The sequence below is a fragment of the Thalassophryne amazonica genome, chromosome 8 (genome assembly GCF_902500255.1).
Source record: "Thalassophryne amazonica chromosome 8, fThaAma1.1, whole genome shotgun sequence".
Taxonomy (NCBI): domain Eukaryota; kingdom Metazoa; phylum Chordata; class Actinopteri; order Batrachoidiformes; family Batrachoididae; genus Thalassophryne; species Thalassophryne amazonica.
The window spans coordinates 51,307,007-51,330,001 of NC_047110.1; the positions used below are offsets into that span (position 1 = coordinate 51,307,007).

A 22,995-nucleotide genomic window follows, 5' to 3' on the forward strand; every position below is an offset into this window, starting at 1 on the left:
GCATAGTTTGTTGGAAGGCCAGATTACACTGTACAAATGTATTTGACACCATTTTGCCAACCATTGTTTTGATATAAGGGATCACACAACACATGCAAAGTCCAATCAGAATTAGGACTATAATAACTGGTGTCACCATTTTCAATAGTAACTGCCAACATGGTCCTGAAGTCAACCAGGACCAGGGATTCCACCGGTTCACGGCTAGGGTGTCTTTATGCATTGCATCACGAAGTTTATTCAGCTCTTCCAATGCGTCCTGCATATCCACTGAATGAATGGAGTCTGGGATGAAAGTACAGCATGTTGTGTTCAGCAGAACACAAACTCCTCCCTGTGAACCAGTAAGCAAGTCTAAAACCATGTGATTTTGCATCACCATGGTACGTAAAGCATCTATTTCAGTGTTTTGAGCTGCTACTATTTTTTTAGTTACATTCATGAACAGACCCAATCAATAATTCAGAGTTTCAATCATTAATGAATTTTTTTTCCCACTCCTATCCAGGGGAACAATGAATGTGCTATTTTATCTCCTACAGACCACAATTTTTTTGGTCCTTTAGTACATCCGAGCCCCACATGTGATTATGTGGTAACACATCTGGGTATATCAATCTCCTCCGTCTGGTGCTGCCATTCTTCTCTGTGGAGGTCCTACCACATATGTATGGTCAGTCACCTGGGTAGGTGCACACACACCACCCCAATTTGGTGGGAGACTCATGTACAGTCTGGAACCATAAAGCCAATAGATGTCATCATACACCGGAGTACCATTTACAGGTGGTAGCAAAAACTTACTAACATAAGCACATGATTCATCCGTTCCCCATGGACAGGAGCCTGTATAATTACATCCCCATCCAATGTGATGAAGATAAGTACCATCCACATATTATGTTTTGGTTAGGCTTAAATTATTTGATAAAACATACGTTTGGGTACACAGACGTTTCTTAATTTTACCTACATTTTTATTCCCTGTCCCGTAAAAGCAAATTGGGAATGGCCGTTGTGATGACAATTTAACGTGATGATATTTTTGCGTTTCCCTTCAGTCTAGTCAATGGAGCAGCACTTGGGCACGCTTGTACGTCCTCTGTTGAAATCCCTATCATATAAGTGGTTGCACTGAGGCAAGTGGTGTTACATCTTATCAGATTTGCTGAGAACTGCTGCCCCCGAAATACAGTTTGATTATGTATCCGTATGATAAGACATTCTGTCACCCTAGCAGGGTACGGTTTAGCTGTCAGAGCTGGGTGTGTTGAGGATATAGGTATTTGCGAACAAACATAACAATTAGTAACGTAATTCCATAGCCAATAAATGAACATATCTGTACCACATATTAGTATGGTATATATGAGGGTGTCCATCTGTCTCGTTCACATTATGAATAAACCTCTTCTGACGTTGCTTGCGTTGTTCTCTGGCTCGGTCCACAGTGAGCTGCAATTCTTGGGTCAACCACCAGGCCAGGAATCCGAGGAGCACGAAACACACTAAGATCACAACGCAACCGGCTGCCCTACCAACAGTCCGGCAGCGGCGGCGCTGAGCACGCCGCTCCGGGGTCTGCTGTAGTTCAGTCATGATTGCTAGGATACAGTGTTGTTAACCACCTCACCTAATAGTGCAAGGATCTCCCTGCTTCACTGGCATTGAGACAATCTATTGCTAATTAAATAGACTCCCTTTGTAGCCAGACTTCCCCTTACACTGTGGAGGCCGCCAACACACGCTGTATCTTACAGTGATGTATCCACGTTGATCTCTCCGCTATCTTTACTGCAGTTGGTGTTGTTAACAGCACTCGGTATAGACCTTCCCAACGAGGACTGGACTCTGATGAACACCCAGTCTCCTGGCTAGACTACCGGAAGGCCGTCCTGTGGAAGATCAAAATTATTCGGCAGTAAATGTGTTTAAGTTATCTCTTTCTGTGTTAATGTCTTTTTCATAAAATGTGCTAATGTTTGTTCCTCATCTGCTGTTTTAGTATCCATGTCAAAATTGGTAGACGATATGGTCGTCCATAAAGTATCTCAAATGGTGTTAACCCTGATGGTGTTGGTGTTATTCTCATATACAATTTTACTAGGTCCAACATTCAATCCAGGTTTGTTTTGTCTCTTCTATACATTTCCTTAATCTTATTTTTATTGCGCCCTTTTATGTGCCCTTTGTCCTTTCCACTAATCCGGCACTGTGTGGTTGATAAGCACAATGATTTTTGAGATTGACCTGTAGCGCTTCTCCTACGTATTGCACTATTGTATTAACAAAATGCGCTCCATTATCTGAATAGACTGTTTCTGGTATTCCAAATCATGGAATGATGTCTTTGCACAATGCCTTAGCCACTGTAAGTGCACCTGCATGTTTTGTAGGGAACAATTCTACCCATTTTGAGAAGGCATCAATTATGACTAAACAAAATTCCTTCCCTTCATGTTTACTCAGCTGTATATAATCCATATGAATCACTTGAAAGGGATATTGTGGTGTTGGAAATTTGCCTCTTTGGGGTCTCAAATTGCCTTGTGAGTTGTGTTTTGCACATATCATGCATGCTCTACAATGCTGTTTTGCATATGCATCGAACCCATAAAGACAAAAAATAGATTGCAATTGCGATATCATACCCCCTGATGAGACATGCGTCACGCCATGGCTCATAATAGCTGCCCATTTAAACATATTTTTTGGCAATATGGGTTTCTTTTGTGGTCATATCCGGAGGGGTGTCATATAGGAGAAAAATAGAAAGAGCTGTTGCCGCCTTTGCGGTTTTGTCAGCAACGTCATTTCCTTTTGAAACACTGTCAGAGCCTTTGGTGTGAGCCGCACATTTGCATATAGCAATTTGTTGAGGCAACTTCACAGCTTGCAGTAGGGCAGTTAGGAGAGTGGCATGAGTCACTGGCTTTCCAGATGATGTCACCATTCCACGCTCCTCCCACAGTTTTGCAAACACATGCACTGTGTTGAAAGCGTACTGGCTGTCTGTATAAATTGATACAGCCGTACCTTTAAACAGATAGCAAGCTGCAGTTAAAGCAACTAATTCAGCTGCTTGTGCTGAAAATGACGATGGCAATGAAGCAGAATCCAATACTTCTGAATTTGTGACAACAGCATATCCAGATTGTGTTTGTCCATAAGCTTTGTCAGTGGAAGAACCATCCACATACACAATTGTACTGTTTGGGATGGGTGTGTCCTGGAGGTCTGGGCGTGCTTTCGTACAGACCGTAGCTACATCAAGACAATTGTGCGGCTCACCATCCTCAGGTAAGGGTATCAATGTGGATGGATTCAATGTTGTACAGCGCTCTACCGTAAGGTGTGGTTGTGATAATAGCAAGGACATACACGAAAGATGTCTTGCTGGGGACAAAAGGCTCATGTTTGTCTGCAACAGAAGTGCAGAAACTGCATGTGGAACTTTCAGTGTCAACTGATGGAATAGAACAACATTACTGCTACTTTGAACAGCCATAGAGGCTGCAACAACAGCCTGTACGCATGGTGGTAAAGCACTTGCTACTGCATCCAATTTAGATGAGTAGTAGGCAACTGGCCTCAATTTGGAGCCATACACTTGAACCAAAACACTAGTCATGAACTTATTCTTACAATCAACTGTTTGAATGAATGGTTTACTATAATCTGGTAGTGCCAAAACTGTGGATGACACTAATGTTTGTTTTACTTTTACAAAAGCTTCCTCAGCATCTTTGTTCCATTCCAACACGGTTGACATTGAAATATCATCCTTGTACATCAAATCAGAAAGTGGACTAGTCAATTCTGCATAACAGGGAATCCATGCCCTGCAGTAATTAGTCAGTCCAAAAAATGACATCATCTGCTTTTTGGTTTGTGGTTTTGGAGCGTGCAAAATTGCTTCCTTCCTGTCAGACAGGATCGTGCGCCCTGTGGCTGATAATTCATGTCCTAAATATTTTACTTTATCCCTACACAACTGAACTTTGTTTTTACTCACTTTGTGGCCATTATCAAATAAGAAACATAATAATGCTACTGTGTCAGTTATGCAGTTTTCTCGTGTGTCAGAGGCAATCAAATGTCATCGACATACACTAATAGTTGGCTATCTGCCGGTGGAACAAAATTGGCTAAGCATGCTGACATGACTTGAGAATAAATAGTTGGGCTCTCTGCGTAACCCTGCGGTAATCTGGTGAATGTATATCGTTGTCCTTTAAAGGTAAAAGTAAACCAGAATTGACTATCTGGGTGTACTGGTACGGAAAAAAAAAAATGCATTACTGATATCTATTACAGAAAAACAACTAGAATTTAATCTCAATGAGCTTAACAGTGTGTGCGGATCTGGTACACATGGAGCTCTTTTTACTACAGCAGCATTTACTGCCTGCAGATCTTGAATCATTCTCCATCCCACTGAGGGCGGAGCCTTTTTTTACAGGAAATATGGGTGTGTTACATGGTGAATCTGGACATGGCACTATTACTCCTGCTGTTAATAAATTCTCTATTACTGGCCTGATTCCTTCAATTGCATCAGGTTTCAATGGATACTGTCTTACACATGGTCTGTATTCTGTTTTTGTTCTTATAACTACAGGTTGTGCATTTTTTATCAGTCCTACGTCTGAAGGACCTGTTGTCCACAATCCTGATGGTACAGAAGAGAGAAGATCATCCTCTTCAGGACTCAACTGAAACACTCAGGATTGTGAAGCGGACACATCAATGTGTGTTCCAGCTGTCAGCACCAATGAGACATTAACTGGCACTTTATACAATTTAGTTGATGGACTGAACTCCGTTCGTGGTCCAACTCTGCTCCAATCAGTGGCTGACAAAGCTGTTATGACTGTCAGTCCCAATTCTTGCCATTCTGTCAAATATGGTTTACAAAGTGACACATGTAATGGCATACCTGTGAATCTCAATTTTAAAACATCTTCAGTGGCACCTGTTACTGTTATGACAGCTGTTGAGTTGCCATCATGAATCAAATCGGTCATTGTCAGCTTCACAGGTGAAACATTTTTCAATTTGTTTTCATACACTGGTGTTCCTGGCAATATGCCACTATGGACTCTAAATACACTCTCAAATCTGCATCTAAACTCTATCCATGGTTCTCCTTCTTTCTGAGTTGTCCTGGTAATTTCAGTATAATTTATCTTTGGTCCTAACACACCTTTTGCCCGTGTAATCATAGCTTCCACTCTTGTTTTCAAGACTGGATCATCATGTGGCAATGGTACGCCATCCTGGTCTGCAGGATTCCAGTCTCCGCGTATCTGACTCCATTTTAGGGCCACATGCTTTCATCCACACCTGTTGGACTTCAGGTCCACTAAGGTGGTAAGAATTTCTAATGTTTTCTATATCCTGCATAAATCCCTCAATATTGACATGTGGCGATGGTATCATGTCGACTGCTGCTTTGATATCATCAGCATTCCATGTTCGATATACAAGCATGGTTGATCGCTGTCCTGCTGTTCCTGCACGAGGATTTGGTACTTCTATCATAGGATAGGCACCTCCCTGGTCACTGTGTTCTACCATGGGAGGGGCTGTGGGCACTTTCGCTTGACTGCGTGTTTGTGGTTTTTCTGGTTTTTCACTTTTTACCTTAGGTTTTACTGCTAAATCATACTGTGGTGGCGGTACATCGTCATCCTCTGGTAGAGGAGATAAAGGTGTTGTTGTCACCGACGATCCAGCCAGCGGTGATTGTTGAGGCTGTTCTGGTTCTCTGTGCTGAATTATCACATCTTCTTCTGCCTTACCTACAGCTTTCTTTTTCCTTGCTTTCTCTAATCGTTGCTTCTCTGCTCCCTTCTGTCTGTTCTCTGCTTCCTCCTCCCAAAATGCCACTAAATCTGCCCCTACTTTCTGCATCTTTTTCTCATCACCTTTATGTTGCTGTTCTAACTCCTTCTTTAGCTTCTGTATACTGATCAGGTTCAGTCGTCCGTCAAAGTCATGTTTATTAATCCAGGTCTCCAATTTTTTGTTGTTTTTGGATTTTTTTTTGCTTCCATAAATTTCCAGTCGTCAGTTGATAAATTTTCCTTATTTATAGACGTCTTACCCCCCATTTTTATTATCCCTTGTTATAATTTGGACTTCAGACGGGGGCACACCTAGGGTGTTCTAAATCTGAAGTTTTCACACTTTCTTTGGACGTGACAATTAATTTGCCGTCGTGTGGTTGATTCCTTTCACCTCCCCGTAGGAAGCGGAATCACTTGCCTCTGCTTCCACACGCACGGTTGTCACTAACGTTGTCCAAAGTATTACACTTTCACACAGTTATTTACACTTACACAAAACACTATTTACACATAGAAACACTCCTAATAATCGTACGCGCATTCTTATGTCAGGGGAGCTCGCCCTCCCGTGAAATTTAACTAATGTCCTGCATTAGGGGACTCCGCCGTCCCTGCCAAATTTAACTACTTTTTACAGTGCACATATTTCTACCCGGGATTTCCTTTACGTATTAAAACAGAGGAGTCCGTATCCTCCTTCCGGAATTTAACTACTTGCGTCCCTCGCAACCGTAGAGGAGTCCGCCCTCCTCGCGGAGTTTAACTGCTTTGCATTAACAGACGATTCCACGCCATCGCTTACGGAGTTTAACTGTTTTATGTGATCACTTTTATCCCCTACCGGTACGCGTATATAAACAGAGGAGTCCGCACCCTCCTTACAGAGTTTAACTGCTTTGCATTAACAGACGATTCTGTATCATCGCTTGCGGAATTTAACTGTTTATGTGATCTGATCACCACTCACTCGGTACTATTTACAAAGAAATTCTACTCACTGACTCGACTTCCTGTCTGTCTTCTTCGGGAAAATCTCGTCAACCAGACGATGCCAACGGTGGTCGACAATTGCAGACACGATCAATCGATCGGACCTTGGCCAAGGATTTACGTCTGGACTTGACGACCTCCGCTGGACACCTCCGGTATTGTTGAGATCCCGGACGAGCCCCCAGTCAATGTTGGGTATTTTCTCCTCCAAACATTTTTAAAACCTTTAACAAGACAAACAGAGTCAAGAAACACCAGTGAGACAGAAAGTCAAATATTACGCGCGGAGTGCGGCCAGGCTATACACCAAAGCTACACTAAAGTAAAGTCTGGCCTGCTTTTCCGCTCTTTTTATTAAGAGACGCCCTCATCACATAAACAAGAAACTTGTCCTAAGGGTGGGGGTAATGACGCAAGACAAGTTTCTTCCCATAACATAAACGCATACGTCAAGTGCAGCTGTAAGGAAGAACACTTCAGGTCAGCACATCTCGTTCGTCTGTTGCAGTTATCAGCTGTTTTGCATCTGCCTGGAACACTAAGCATCACAATCAGTCAAAATTCAACCTTCAGTTCTTTTACTCCCAGTCGTTAGCGGCTACGAAAACAAAGTTATGTTATAACAATAAGTACATCCAGTCCTTCATTCCCAGTTCAGATTGACCCCAGAGTGCTAAAACAAAATTGAATTCTCAGGCTTGGTTAAGACAGGTGCAAAACAGCACAACACCGTTCTCATGAGAAAGAAGACAAAGCTAAAACAAGGTTGAATAACACATACATTCTCAGGGTGAAGTGCAAACAGCACAACACCATTTTCATAAGAAAGAAGACGAAGGTACAAATGTTTAACAGTGATAACATATATATATATATATATAAAATCCTTAACAGAAGGAAACACTGGAAGTCTCCATTTCTATAGTATCATATTATAAAGTCCTGATCAACCTGCTCAGATGAGTGGGTGCAAGGAAAATCTGCATTGTCTTTGCCCTTCATGCACACCACTGGTTTAGATGTTAAAGAGATGGGCTTGTGAGCAGAGGATTTCTGTTTTGATTCCCCATCAAGTCAGGAAAGTCACTAAGGTCACTTTGGCAAGGTCTCCCATCTCCAAGCTACTCTCACTAAGTGCCCTGTAAAGCACCATGCTGACCACAACATGTGTCTGTGTGTTTCTGAATGGGAGACATCATTGTAAAGTACTTTGAGCGTGTGCATCAGATGGAAAAGTGTTGTAGAATTCAGACCAGTTTCATAATATTTACTGACGTCTGTCTCTCTTTGCACCGAATTCGTATAGTAAGTAAGTTCCTTCAGCTTCTCCCTGGTTTCACTTGGGGTTGCCACAGCAGATCCGAGGTGGATCTGCATGTTGATTTGGCACAAGTTCTATGTCGGGTGCCCTTCCTGACGCAATTCCACATGGAGAATTCGCACTCGATTAGTATAACTTGAGGTAACTTCTACAGGTCATTCATACAAGTTAAAAGTCATTGGAATCTTTAATGACGCAGGCGCGCCTTTATTGTCATTGTACATTTATACATACATACAATGAAATTTGTCCTCTGCATTTAACCCATCCTAATTACAGGTAGACACAGTCCAGCGCCCGGGGGCCAACTCCAGATGCAGAGATGCTGCCTTGGTCAGGGACAAAGACAAAAAGAACAATCTTTCTTTCATCAGTCCACAAAATATTGCGCCATTTCTCTTTCGGTCAGTCAGTGTCTTGCTTGGCAAATTCTAATCTCTTCAACACATGTTTTTTTTTTCCAAAAGTCTGACTTTTTGGGGGCTTCTTGCTCATAGCTTCATGTCAGGTATCTTCTAATTGTTACAGTACTCACAGGTAACTTTAGATCTTTGATCACCCCGGAGCTGATCATTGGCTGAGTCTTTGCTATTCTGGCTATTCTTGGATTCATTTTAACGTTTTTTGTTTTGTTTTGGTTTTTGTTTTTTACATTTTCTTAAGGCCCCCTGACACTTGCACAACTTTGATCCGCGCACTTGCATGCACTCTGCCGTGTATGAGAGTAAACTCATCTAAAGCTTGTTGTAAACCGGAGTAACCTGTGCGTGGCTTCATGTACGTGCGCAAAGAAAATTTTGAAATGTTCAAAATCTCCATCATGCATTAATGACATGAACTTCAAGTGAACATTGCACAAACAAGTCAAAAACACTTTGTGGGACTGTGAGTGGTTGTGTCAGTGCACCACGTCAAAGCGCAGCTCATCTGAACAATTATAACGAGATGTTAAATCTATCATAAACACATTTTTACAGCTACTCATAAGAAGGAAAGAACATGCAACTGTTTTACCAAGCCAGTACAATACAAACATGACACATAATTACCTTTTTAGACAGTTTCAAATCCATTCTCCACCTCGTTCAGTGCATGTGTGCGAGAGAGGGAAAAGCTGCTGTTGGAGCAGTCCGTTGTGATTCCGGAAGTGATTAGAGCCATTATCAACAGCCAACTCCAACAGAAAATGATTAATCCACTATGAAATGATTATTTTATATATGCAGCATTCAGCATCCAGTGGAATAAAGCACGGCATCCAGTTGGGAACGCAGCGGGTGGGATTGTCATGACGATGTGCGTGCAAGTCCGCAGGTCAAAGTCGTGCAAGTGTCAGGGTACTTTTACACTTCTTTCTGGTTTTGTTGTGATTTTAAAGCATTTGAGATCATTTTAGCTGAGCACCCTATCATTTTCTGCACTTTATGTTTTTTTTTCCCCTCTCCAATCAACTTTTTAATCAAAGTACGCTGTTCTTCTGAACAATGTCTGGAATGACCCATTTTACTCAGATTTTCAGAGAAAAATGCACAACAACCAGCATGTACAACATTTGTTGCCTTTGTCCTTAAATTAGAGATTCACCATTCCACATTTTTTCACTTCCGATCTGTTCCCGATACCTGAATTTGGATGTCTGCCAATACCAGTACTGTTCCGATACCAAAGCTGTGTTTGCATTAATATTATTATTGACATTGTTGATTTTATATGAGGATATTTTGTATCCCCAGTTATACAGCTTCGTGATGAAGTTGTACAGAGGAAGATTTTCTTAAAAAGAAGACCTTCAAAGTTCAGCTACAATTTGCCAGAATGTACATCTAAGATGCAACTTTATAAAGAAATGACAGTGCTCTCTTTTCCCCCATCTCTCTGTCTCTCTCTCCAAGAAATTAGCTCTTTAGAACTCTGAAACACATGCAAATAAAAAAGAATGAAATAAATGTACATTTATGTAAACAAGTAAAATGGGGCCATTGTTGGGTCAGTGGCTGAAGTTTCATCTCTTAAACACTAGATGGCAGACCCGCCTGGTGTGCAGTGGAGTCCCTTTGACCTTTTTTTTTTTTTTTTTTTTAGGACAAAGTGCATTTCCGCGTTTCCAAAATGCCACAACAAACCACCAAAAAATAAATAAAAGTACTTTATTTCCTCATATTTGGAGTCTGTCTGGGTAAGTCTGGTAAATTGTCAGCGCCTTCCTCCCAGCTCACTTTGTGTTTCTGGTCCTGGTTTAAAAAAAATCCTCATGCTGATTTAGTTCGCTGTATTGTAGGTCGCCTCCGCCTCTCGGTACAACAGCTTTGCAAACATTGCATGTCACTGTCTTGCTTTGCAATGGTTTTAGTATAATATATTTCCAGCGGACGTGTTGAAAAGTTGCTCAGGTTAAAGCCTCGATCCCACCAAATAATAAGCCATGAATATTGAGCCACGCATTCGAAGAATGACTCACGTTTTCATCTGTTACATACCCACTACTAAGGCGCCTCTATGTGCCTGTACCCCACATGTGCCACGTAGCAGCCTCTAGTGAGCCACGTGTGTGTGTGCGCGCATGGGGATGTGTGTGTGTGTTTGTGTGTGCGCGCGCGTGGGTGTGTGTGTGTGTCTGTGTGTGTGTGCGCGTGGGCGCGTGTTTTTTCCTTCTTTATAAGAGTTTGGTGTTTGCGTTTGCTCCACAAAGTTTTAAAACACAATAAAATGTTCACACTTTTCTTTATAGCAGTTCGGTAATTTCAGAAATGCAACAGAAAAAACCACAAATCAGAAAAAGTTGGGACTATATGTAAAATGAAGATAAAAATAAAAATAAACGTTCTTCCAGAGTTGTGTAATACTACGATAGTAGAATATAAAGAAGGGAAAAAAAGAAAAAAATAGGCAATATATTCGTCAATTACAGTTATTTGCCTGACAATTAATCTTCTCCAGAAATTCCTAATCGTGACAGCCCTACTCACTGTGCTAAAAAAGGACATATGTCCTGCTCACAGACTGATTGCCAGAGACAGGACATGTCCACATCAAGTATTACTCCTGACATCTCCACATTTACTGACAGATGGTTTGTTCACGCACACGCGCGCAAATCTCACTGTCAAAGGTCACCGTGCACATTCTGGCTGCAGCCAAACTGTGCACTTTGATTTCTCTGTGCAGAGAACCTGCAGGCTGCGTCCTCACCTCCCCTCTGCTCCCCTGCTGTGCGCACCCTGATGTAGATATTCCTGCATTGTCTTGACACCACAGGAAGCAACTCGAAGCAGGCCCGGTGTGAAAAGGGCTTTAGAGCCTCAAATGGCTCGTATCAGCCACGTAGAGCCACGCAGTGCCGGGTAGCGCGTCATCGGTGCACGATTGCACATGTTTGGTCCTTACCCCCCCCCCACACACACACACACACACCCTTTTTTCCTCATGGAGCAGGAAAGAGAGGAAAAAAGCAGCCAGGTGAAACAGTCATCTGTGATTCCGGAAGCGATTAGAGATGTTTTCAGCATCCAAGGTTTGGCAGAAAATGATTAATCCGCTACAGAATAATTATTCTATATACAGCGTCTGGAGCACAGAGCAGGTGGAATTGTGTGCGCAAGAGGGCAGCCACTCCAAAAATAGCCTCTCAGGTCCTGCATAGCTCCCAGGCGCTGGGATAATGGGCTTTTAGCAGCCTCGTAAGCATCACGTGCACATGCCTCTAAAATCCTTGTTAGTCGTCGCAGTAACTCGTACACAAACTGCCCCACGCTGTTGTTGCTAAATTTTGAACATCTTGAAATTAGCAATACGCTCACAGTGGAGCCTCGTTAACTGAAGATAATGCCTCTCAGAGCCACCATTCTCCCACGATAGTTGAATAAACCCTCTCGTAGCAAAAAAAAAAAAAAAACATGCTGCGTGGCTCATTATTCATCCTTCATTATTTGGTGGGACCAAGGTTTAATGGTCCCCTGTTCTGCTGGCTGCAAGCTATGGAAGGGACCTCCCCGCAGCCAGCAAGACATTGAAGCAGACACACACAGACATGGCTCTGGATCGGAAAACTCTGCAGTGAGGTTGCATCTGATCCGATACGGTGTCTGGATCGGCTTCCTATACCGACATAATTCAAGTATTGGAAAATACCGATCCAACCTGTGATGTTTTCCGATACAGGAGGAGCCACTGTGAATCCTCTCAACTGCTGCTGTTTCTGCTCTGCTTTGTTTGATGCCAAGCATTGGGAGGTTTCTGAAGCTGAACTATTTAAGAGAGCTCTCTTTTGCAGTGTTCTAGCTGCGGGTAGCAACAAATTTCCGCCCGGCTCTAGGGGTTCAAATTGTCTGTTCGTCGAGCGCGGATTTTCCAAAAAATGAACTGAATTGTTGCTGAAAATGTGTGCTGAAGAGAGAATTTAATTTGTACTCTTAACACTTTAAACATATGTTTGCCATGTCAATAAAGCCCCATTGAAATGGAAAACTGAGAAGGACAGAGAGTGCTGTCTTTTCTCTTTAATTCTGTAAAATTAAGGATATAAAAAAATAAAAGTACTTAATTCTTTCACCAGAACATCAAATCTAGGCTTTCATCTTAGACACACCTTCTGGCAAATTGTAGCTGAACATTAAAAAGGTCTCCTTTTTAAGAAAATCCTCATATAAAATCAACAATAATGATAATATTAATAATAAACAGAGCTCTGGTATCGGGTCGCCAAAGTATCGTTATCTGCAGACATCCAAATTTAGGTATCGGGATCAGATCGGAAGTGAAAAATTGTGGATTGGTGCATCCATACTCTGCAGGTTGTATCGGAAATTTCCGATCCACGAATTATGTTACTATATGAACCTGATACGATATTGGATTGGATTGGACCCATCTCTACCTTAAATAAGGGCCACCTATAAGGGTCACAGAAAGAAAAATGCAGACACTGCTATTTTCTTTTTTTCTTTTCTTTTTTTGAACAGCCTAATATCACTTTTTCTTCACTTTCTGTAAAGTAAAAAGAAGCTGATAAATTTTTCTTCATGTTGTGATTTGGAATAGAATGTGCAGTGTTCTCAATGCATTTGTGTGTATTGAAATAAGAGCTTTTATAAGGATTTTGAGCTTTACTCACTTTATTAAACACACTTATAATTTTGAACAGAACTGTGTGGCATGTGTCAACATTTCTGTTATATTGTCGAACGTGAGAGAATTCAGAGTCTAGTTAAGTCTAGAAGTTTTCACCTCTGAGAGAATCCAAACACACTTTGACCACGTCTTGTCCTTTCACTATAAACTTTTAGTTGTTAGAGGAAATTAAGTGGTAAAGGGTTATAATTAAACTGTAAGTTACTATATTTTCAAGTTTTGTATGTGCATTAGTGGTTTCCTTGGGTGGTGGTGGTTCTTCTTCGAGAGCATGTGACTTTGCTCGCAGTAATTTTATTTTACTGAATACAACAATTCAGACTTGGAATATGGCTTAGTCTGTTGTTTTAAATTGCTTTCAGGTGCAATGCAGGTATGATGAAAAGAAGGGTGGCGGGGAGGAACTCAGATATTTATTTATGCCTCTTTCACATACTGTTCACTGAACAAACTGTCCTACCTCGTGTTGGTTCTTTGACTGTCCCTTACTTGCCTGCAAATGCACGATACTTAACTGTCAGGTCAGGTGTGTGACCCTCTCTCCTCATTTTGCTGTTCATTATTTATGTGCATTTTCTTTCATGTAAAAATTTCTATACAACACTGGAACAAACAAACAAAAAAAGTGTTTGAAGACTATGCATATAACAGAACCCCATTCTTGTAGGCTTTGATCCATGTCGTTTGTTCTGTCATGTATCAAACTCTCATCAAAGGTTAACAATGATAAAGAGCTCTCTGGCACCCTGCATGCACACATTTTTCACATACTGTATTTTATGGATGATATGTCACACAGGAATATTAGTCGCATCTGTTAAGGGGGAAAAAGTCATGAAGTATGAGCGCCTCATCAGCCTTATAAGCGCCATTTGTTTGTGGAACCTGGTGCCAACGACCTCATGCACCAAGAAGGAAAATTAATGTTATTCTACGAGGCAAAAAGAACTCTGAGTAAATTGTTCCTTCTCACCGCTAAACCGGTGAATACGAAATTAAAAGTGCCTGGATGTTCAGACCCATTCAATACGATACTAAACATGCATGTTTACGTCATTAAATGTTTATTTAAAAAAAAAAAACTTTTTGAAATAGCCAATTATACAGTTAGCCTTACCTTAGCTGTCCTCCTCCATTGCGGCTATCCTCCAAAGTGTAAACACAATGAGTGCGAGTAGGGGTTCACTGGATCTGCATTCAGTTGTCACACATGCAGATATTGCCATCATTTTTAACAGGTCCAGCCAAACAAGTTTTTTTTTTGTTGTTTTTTTAATTGTGATTTACAGTTTGGTAGTTTGTTTGAAAGCAAGAACCTTCCATGATGAGATGTAAAACCGACTTGATCAAGGCCAGCTGTCACCCAAACCAGTACTTCTAATCTTCTCAGTGCACTTTAAAGATTACTGTTGAACAGTGGTTTTTACATTTGCCCCTTGTGTCACCCTGCCAAACTAAGTGGGTAGGTTCTGGGGCTAGCAGGAAATGACACTGCTTCTACTGTACAGCAGTTTCTCCCAATGTTGGACCTTGTGTACCCCTGCTTGCAGGTTTTCCGTTTCTTTCTGCTCTACATATGCTTGATTAGCTGCGTAAAGTGTGTTCATCGAGTCACTATTTGGATCAGCAGAGTAGATTGAAATGGAAAACATGGGACAAGAGTAGACAAGGAGTGCATTTAGGATAGACTGCTGTTAAGTAAAAAACTTAACCTTTTTTTAATATGAATAATAATAATAATAATAATAAAAGAGGTAGACAATGACTGAATTGTTCCAAGAAGTTGGGGCAAACACTTTTACATGTAGTGCTGCTTCTTACCTCAGTGGATACAGTAAAATAGTGGAGCTAACCCCACCTGAACAACTATTTTCCCATGGAAACTCTTTAATCCATGCTAATCAAGCAATAATGTAAATGTATATTTGTAATTTGGTTTGTATTGCTGTGACAAACAGAAAACATTTATTTTTTATTTTGTACCACTATTCCACATGTTCTGTTGCAGTGCACAGCTGCTACTCTCGCAGCCAGTAGTGGTGAAATTCTTTGTGCAAACAATGGCGCATCAAGCTTACAGTCTGCCACATCCTGTCAAAATGTGCAAGAAGGCCTTTTGGGGGGTGGGGGGGTGTTGTATGGCCTATACACAGAACTAACTGAATCAGGTATCAGCCAATCTGTGTTGCACTGTGATGGACTGAGGACACGTATGAGTAACAGATACAAAATTATGTGTTCCTTGTCAGCTGATGTCTGGCGAGGCCATCGGAAAGTTTTGTGCATGCTCAAAACTTTGATTGTATATTAGATGGAGAGCTTTCTCTGTGGTTGCACATTTGTTTATCGTTTTGTCCTGTACTTGTTCGTTAGCTTGCCAGTGGATGTGGAGACATTAGTTTTATTTGTACATTATCTGTTTGTCTTGTTCAAGACAAACAGATGTGCACCCACATTTGGTGATTGTCCACTCATTTCATTAGTGCCCCAAATCCAGAGACCAATGGATTAGGCTATTTGTGCCACTTTACAAATTATGTCAGTCCGTGACTAATCAGTTTACTCAGCCCGTCACAGTGTGACTACACCTTGACAAAGATGGTGAATACAGCATAAGTGAAGCCAGGAGAAGCCAGGTTGCCTCTCCATTTGAACCTACCACAGGATTTTCAGAAGAGCCTAATTCACAGAAATCCAGAACATTGTAAATTACCATGACCATAAGTGGGCATTATCCACACGCAAACAAAATTAAGCAAAAACATACCCTTTGGGCAGCATGGTGTCTTAGTGGTGAGCACTGTTGCCTCAAAGTGAGAAGGTCCCATGTTCGCTTCTGATCTGGTTTTTTCTGTGTGGAGTTTGCACATTTTCGTCATGTTTGTGTAGGTACCCTTTGGGTGCGCCGGCATTCTCCTACTTCCAAAGACATGCAGATCAGGTGAATTGGCGACTTTAAATTGACCATACATGTGAATGAGTCTGTCTGTCTATAAGTGTCAGCCCTGCAATAGACGGTTGGCCTGTCCAGGATGTACCTGCCTCTCACCCGATCACTGTTGGGATGTGCTCTGTCCCCCTCGTCCGTGATACTTAACCAGAATAAGCAGGTATAGAAAATGAGTGAATCAAAGAACTTAGGCTTTGTGTTGGAAGTACTTGAGGAGGTAAAAACAATGAGGAATAAATGAGCCATGCTGTGAACTTGGTTGTTACCTTTGGGATAAAGTAACAGATCGATTAGAAATTTGCATTTATTTCAAAGGCAAACTGACACAGGTTGCATTTTCTAAAACTTGTCCCTCCAGCAATTAGATTTTGTGTACATAAATGAGTATGGTCTGTGGCTTGGTCCTTTGGAAATGATATTGGACATGGCATCAATGTTAAATTGATATTTTCAAGCTCATGCTGACACCTACAATGATTGATAACAAAGTTGTCTGGTAGCATATGAAAACTCTTGCAGGACCATTTTTCTGTCAACAGAAACTTTATGTGATCATCACTGGATTGTTAGTCCAGGCATAAATCTTGTTACTTTTCTTTGGTCTACGAAACAGCTGCTTTGAAGTTGTCATGTAAACAACACTGTTTTGTTTCTTTGTCTTTAAAGAGTGCTGCAATGGAGGAGACGGTCATTTGGGAACAGCACACAGTAACACTACACAGGGTGCGTATCTGTTATCGCCTCTCACACACTCTCGACCACAATCTGGTTTTAAATTTGGCTCTGGTCACGTTATCTCTGTGCAATGTCTGGCTGGCTATCTTTGTTCCCCTTTTTTTTTTTTATCATTTCTAGCTTTTCTATAACACTTAAGGAACTGTGGTACCTGTGTACCTTTTCAGGAAGAACAAATTAAGCCGTCATTGTAGCTTTGCTCCTGTATCATTTTTTGTCCTTTTTTTTTTTTTTGGCTATAGAATTCACATTTGTACAATAAAAATGCAGAATATGATGCTGCTTGGTGTTCAAGGAAAACTCATAATTATTTTGACCAAAATTAATCTAATCATTCTTCATTCAGTTTAGATTTATCCTGCTTATACTGAACTTGCTTGCATTTTAACCATGGATTTTCTGTCTATATAACTTCAGTTTTAAATTGAAAAATTTTCATCAAATAAACCCCGAAAAACAAGAAAATATCTGAATAAACCCTGAACATATTCCCCATCTTGTAGTTATTAAGCAAGCTCTGTACCAGGCTCACTCTACTTTAATGCATATTTTGGCAGCCTGGGCAGTGGTTTTCAGAACTGGTGCCTTTAGTACGGATATTTAAAATTATCACCAGTAAATTTCCTCAGTAACTGTGGCACCATCGTTGAAGCTAACATCACCAAACTGTTGGGTGCACACAGCACAAATGTGCTGAAATTGCTTGCTTGGGTTTATCACATTTGGCAGAAGGACAGTATCATTGGAAAACGTAATGCAGCAAAACAGTCACTTGATCTTGATTACATTATTTAGTAATCTGTGGAAACCAAAGTCTTTATGAAAATCAAAAATTGATTAATCGTTCAGACCCATTGTGTTCTCTAGAGAAGGAAACTACACAGAATTTGGCTATAGCTAGTACAGGTTGTGCACTTGCTACCTGAAAAAGATTATGTTGTTTTTTACATTCTAAGGAGATGCAACATGACGTCTACTACATGTTTTTCCTATCCACTCACAACTTCACATTCTGCATTAAATTAGCTAAGAAATGGGTTTATGGAACCATTTTATGCACACAAATTCATCACTGTGTTCATCACATATATGTTTTGCAGGCACCAGGGTTTGGCTTTGGTATAGCCATATCAGGAGGGCGGGATAACCCTCATTTTCAGAGTGGGGAGACTTCAATTGTCATCTCTGATGTGCTGAAAGGAGGCCCAGCAGAAGGCCTACTACAGTAATAATAATTATTTTTATTATTATTATTATTATTATTATTATTGACAGCTGGGTCCGAATGCTAGTTGTAGGGATTAAATTACTTTGGCTGCCCCAAAAGATTCCACAATGCCTGCTTTTTCTTCCTTCTTTAGGGAAAATGACCGAGTTGTTATGGTCAATGCTGTCTCCATGGACAACGTGGAGCATGCGTATGCAGTGCAGCAGCTTAGGAAAAGTGGGAAAATTGCCAAAATTGTAAGTTGAATTGTTCAAATTCTCTGTATAACTTTGTAGAAAATTGTCAGTTGTTCAAAGTGAAGCTAGAATGAGGAACTGCAATGAGCTAGTAACATGCATGTTACTCGCAATTTAACATTCATTGTATGACATGTTAATCTGTTGTTCTTAAAGCATTTTACATATTTTGTTGTTGATTGATTTGTTGTCATACTAAACTCATTTGCCTTGGGAAGACAATCAGACGAAAGAGAAAGGTGCATGTCCCCATGGGCCGCCTCGGGGAGAGGGAAACCATGTCGGAGCATGATGAGGAAGAGGACAGCATTGATGAAGAGATATATGAGACCCGGAGTGGGCGCAGTGGTGCTTACAGTGGTGTAGGTGGGGCCATGGGCAGACGTGGTGGTCGAAGCAACGGGCGAAGAGACAGAGAAAGGGAACGCAGTGGCTCAAGGGAGAGAAGTCTCTCTCCTCGTTCAGACCGCCGCTCACACAACCTGCCACCTCGTCCTGCCAAAGTCACACTTGTGAAATCACGCAAAAATGAAGGTGAGGCTCACAAAGTCGGGGAAAGATGCGCGGGGCAGAAAATGTATTTTCTGTTTGACTGACAATCCAAGTGTACTCAGGCCATTTTATCTACAGCTTTATCCAGCTGTTTAGAAAAGAAAAAGATGTCCAAATCAACACTGGTCAACTTCCAGAATAAATGTACCAGCTACAACAAACATCCATGTTAACTGAAGTAAATCTCAGCAGAAGTTCAACTAATCTTCTTTAATCGGTATTCTTAATCCCCGTGGGTGCAGCCACTGAAGGCTAAGTGTGACATCACATCAAGTCTGTGCTAACATTATCTTTGTTGCTGTCGTTCACTTTGTAAGCAGAATATGGCCTGCGCCTGGCCAGCCACATCTTTGTCAAGGATATTTCCCCCGAGAGCCTGGCAGCCAAGGACGGCAACATCCAGGAAGGGGATGTTGTACTGAAGGTGAGGAAGAGCATAAACAACATACTGAAAATTTGATGTTAATAGCGTTGCAGGTGTATAAACCAGCTGACAATGCTGAGTTATTTTGCCGTTTTGATATTGATAGAAATCTATTAAAAATTATTCTGAATGGAACTAATGTTTATAAATATAGCAGTTTTAATGTTTTCTTTGTTTAGTTCTATATGTGGCTTTGGTAAAGCGCACTATCCTGTGTTACATAACAGTGTTTTAGTGAAGTTTATCTGATTGATGTAGCTCACATCTTTTCTTACATTTTGAAGGATGTAAAGTTCTATAAAATGTTTTCAGTGGCATCAGTGATTTCTCCCAAAGTAGTGTATCCATCTATTGCAATTTTGAATTTTCATGTGTTAGTGCTGAAAATTAACTTCACATCAGTGGTCGTCATATTAAATTTTTACATTTAGACTGCTTCTTGGCTTTATAAATTTATTTTACTGCAACATTATCAGAATGTAGTTCAAGATGTGCATATAATTTTGTGCATAAAATGGTCTCTTTCTTATCCAATCTAAACTTTGAAACTTCAAATAAAGCTAATGCGATTATTTCCATTGAATGATTGTTGTTGTTTTGCTAACACCGATGCTAGCTTTGTAGACTATTCTTTCATGTAAACTTTGTAATTTTGTGTTTTTCTGGTTCTGTCAGATTAATGGCACAGTGACCGAGAACCTCTCCTTGATTGACGCCAAGAAGCTGATAGAAAGATCAAAGGGCAAGCTAAAAATGGTTGTTCAAAGAGATGAGAGGGCGACACTGCTGAACATCCCAGACCTTGATGACAGCATTCCTTCAGCCAATGCCTCTGACAGAGACGGTGAGAGTGGCATTAAGTAGATTCAAGGTCAAAGTCCTGTTAGAAATGGCTTTTCATAAGCCTACAGTATTATAGACACAGTCCCATTCCACTAAGTTATATTTATTTAACAGTGAATATAGTATTGCCTATTTGACTCTTTCACTTCTTACAGAAGTGTTTTAATCTATTTTTCTTATTGTTTATGCACCAATAACACCAGATCAAATTCCTTGTAGGTGCAAACTTACTTGGCAATAAATTTGATTCTGATTATACAAAATATAGATCAAAAGGACTTTTCAATGTTAAAATCAAATATCTGCTAAATCTGCAGTACGGTTCAGATCTGGATCAAACTTTGTCAGGTGATAGTGAGTGCCAGTCTGCACCTGGCTTTCAAATATGAGAGTGAACGGGGCATGTTTGATTAAGATATAATGTACGAGGTCTGTTAGAAAACTATCCAACCTTTTTATTTTTTGCAAAAAGTATATGGATTTGAATCATGTGCGATTGCATCAGTCAAGCTTGAACCTTCGTGCGCATGCGTGCGTTTTTTCTTGCCTGTCGGTTGCGTCATTTGCCTGTGAGCACGCCTTATGGGAGCAGTGGTCCACAACATGTCCTGTGAGGCTTCATCACAGCGTTGCTTTTTTGTTGTGCGCCTACGTCCCGATGCGCGAATTCCTCCGCACGTCTTTTCATGACAAAAAACTCCTGTAACAGTGGAATGTGCCGTTCATTTCCAAAGTGAACGCTTTGTTGATCCGGGACGTCGTCTGACTACCAGAGAAATGGCAGAAGAGTTGGACATCAGCACTTTTTCGGCATGAAAAGATGTGCGGAGGAATTCGCGCATCGGGACGGAGGTGCACAACAAAAAGCAACGCCGTGATGAAGCCTCACAGGACATGTTGTGGCATGTCCAGCTCATCCACAATTTCTCGGATAGTCACACGACTGAAAAGCCACCGAAAGCCATCTGAATCTTCCGAATGGTGCAAGAGCTGGGCATGTTAGAACATGTCCTGTGAGACCAACACGGAGGTGCTTTTGTCCCGCGCCATTAGCGGCTCCGTGGTGCATTCCTCTGCTCCTCTTTCCATGACAAAAACTCCTGTAACAGTGGAATGTGCGGAAAAAGTGCTATGTCCACATCTTCTGCCATTTCTGTAGTAGTCAGACAACGTCCCGGATCAACACAGCCTTCACTTTGGAAATGATCTGGTGGTTTCAGCCTGTCGATCGCCGCTTGGAGCGTGGCGCGCCCTCCGCCATTGTGCGCCGTCTTTAAACCGGCTGTAACACTCCTTAATCTGTGTGATCCCCATAAGATCTTCACCGAAAGCCATCTGAATTTTCCAAATGGTTTCCAACTGGCTGTCTCTCACACTTTCTGAAAAAATTTTGAGGCAGTAAAGCGGCAGTCGATCAGCCAATTTCCTGACAATGAAAATCCGCCGAGGAGGCTGGACCACTCCTCCCACAAGGCGTGCTCACAGGCGAATGACGCAACCGACAGGCGTGAAAAAACTCATGCATGCGCACGAAGGTTCAAGCTTGGCTGATGCAATCGCACATGATTCAAATCCATATAGTTTTTGCAAAAAATAAAAAGGTCGGATAGTTTGCTAACAGACCTCGTAAAATATACATTAAATTGTGTTTTCAGTGTTAAATTTAAATGGCCACAAAATCCGTAATCTGAATCAGATCCATATCAAACTTTGTCAGTCAACAAAGAATACCATACTACATAATGGTGTCAAATATGAATTCACAAACAAACAAATGGATGAAAACATAACCTCCGCCCTGGCGGAGGTAATAACTGCATGTTTTTCACACTGCACTCAATGAATATTGGTTTCTGTTTGATCAGACATTTCAGACATCCATTCTCTGGCATCCGACCATTCCAACCGATCACATGAGAGACATCGTAGGAGCCGCTCCCGCTCCCCAGACAGACGATCTGAACCCTCAGATCACTCCAAACACTCTTCCCAACAAACCAGCAATGGCAGGTAAGGATCATCAATCCACAAGTTGTTTTAGGCAATTATCTGTCATAATAAGTAAACAACATTGTAAAATGTGTGAAGTGTTTTGTGGAGGATACTTAACTTCAATGCAGTCTAAACTGCAGAAATCACACACAGCACAGCATCGGTCTACATAGGATCAGAGATGAGATTTTACTACACCAGACTGTAATCAGGGGTGCAGACAGGAGTCCTCTCCACTTCCATAAAAAGTCAAAGGTTGATTAGGATAGACACATGCATGTGCCAGTGAAAACCTGCGGTGTACATTTGTGTATGAGAAGGATACTCAATCAATTAAAGTATTATTATTTAATGTAGAATAGAAATAAATCCTTATTTTGCACGTTCACATGCAGTTACAGCTCAGCTGGCTTGTTAAGTGTGCCAGATTTTGTTCTGTTTTTCTTAATGATAAGTCAGATGAAAAAACTGAGGCAACTGTCCTTTGTTTTTGTTGCTGTACAATGGCAGAATGAGGGTTGAACCAGAGGTCAGACTTTGCTGTACTTATTGTAAATTAAGTTTCTTCTACCCTTTTGAACACATCATTTTGATACATCAGTATATGATACATTGTGCACTCTGCTATAATAAGGTGAGTCAAGCATAACAAATAGACATAACAAATGCCTACAGTTATTAAAGCATATGCCATACGTTATAAACTGTACTGTACAAAACTGACAGTTACATCTCTGCCAATTAG

General features: G+C 41.1%; 1 protein-coding gene across 10 annotated transcripts in view; it reads left to right on the plus strand.

Annotated features, from left to right (window-relative positions):
* The window catches only part of tjp1b (tight junction protein 1b), a 249,644-nt gene that overhangs the window by 161,009 nt on the left and 65,640 nt on the right, over nucleotides 1-22,995 (plus strand). For 6 of the 10 annotated variants that reach the window (XM_034176217.1, XM_034176219.1, XM_034176220.1 and 3 more), the window contains 7 exons: nucleotides 16,907-16,963; nucleotides 18,076-18,200; nucleotides 18,337-18,439; nucleotides 18,658-18,973; nucleotides 19,309-19,415; nucleotides 20,091-20,259; nucleotides 22,124-22,268. In XM_034176217.1, the coding sequence (XP_034032108.1) occupies nucleotides 16,907-16,963; nucleotides 18,076-18,200; nucleotides 18,337-18,439; nucleotides 18,658-18,973; nucleotides 19,309-19,415; nucleotides 20,091-20,259; nucleotides 22,124-22,268 (1,022 nt within the window). The remainder of the gene's footprint in view (nucleotides 1-16,906; nucleotides 16,964-18,075; nucleotides 18,201-18,336; nucleotides 18,440-18,657; nucleotides 18,974-19,308; nucleotides 19,416-20,090; nucleotides 20,260-22,123; nucleotides 22,269-22,995) is intronic. The other 4 variants (XM_034176218.1, XM_034176225.1, XM_034176226.1 and 1 more) reach the window with 2 other exon arrangements.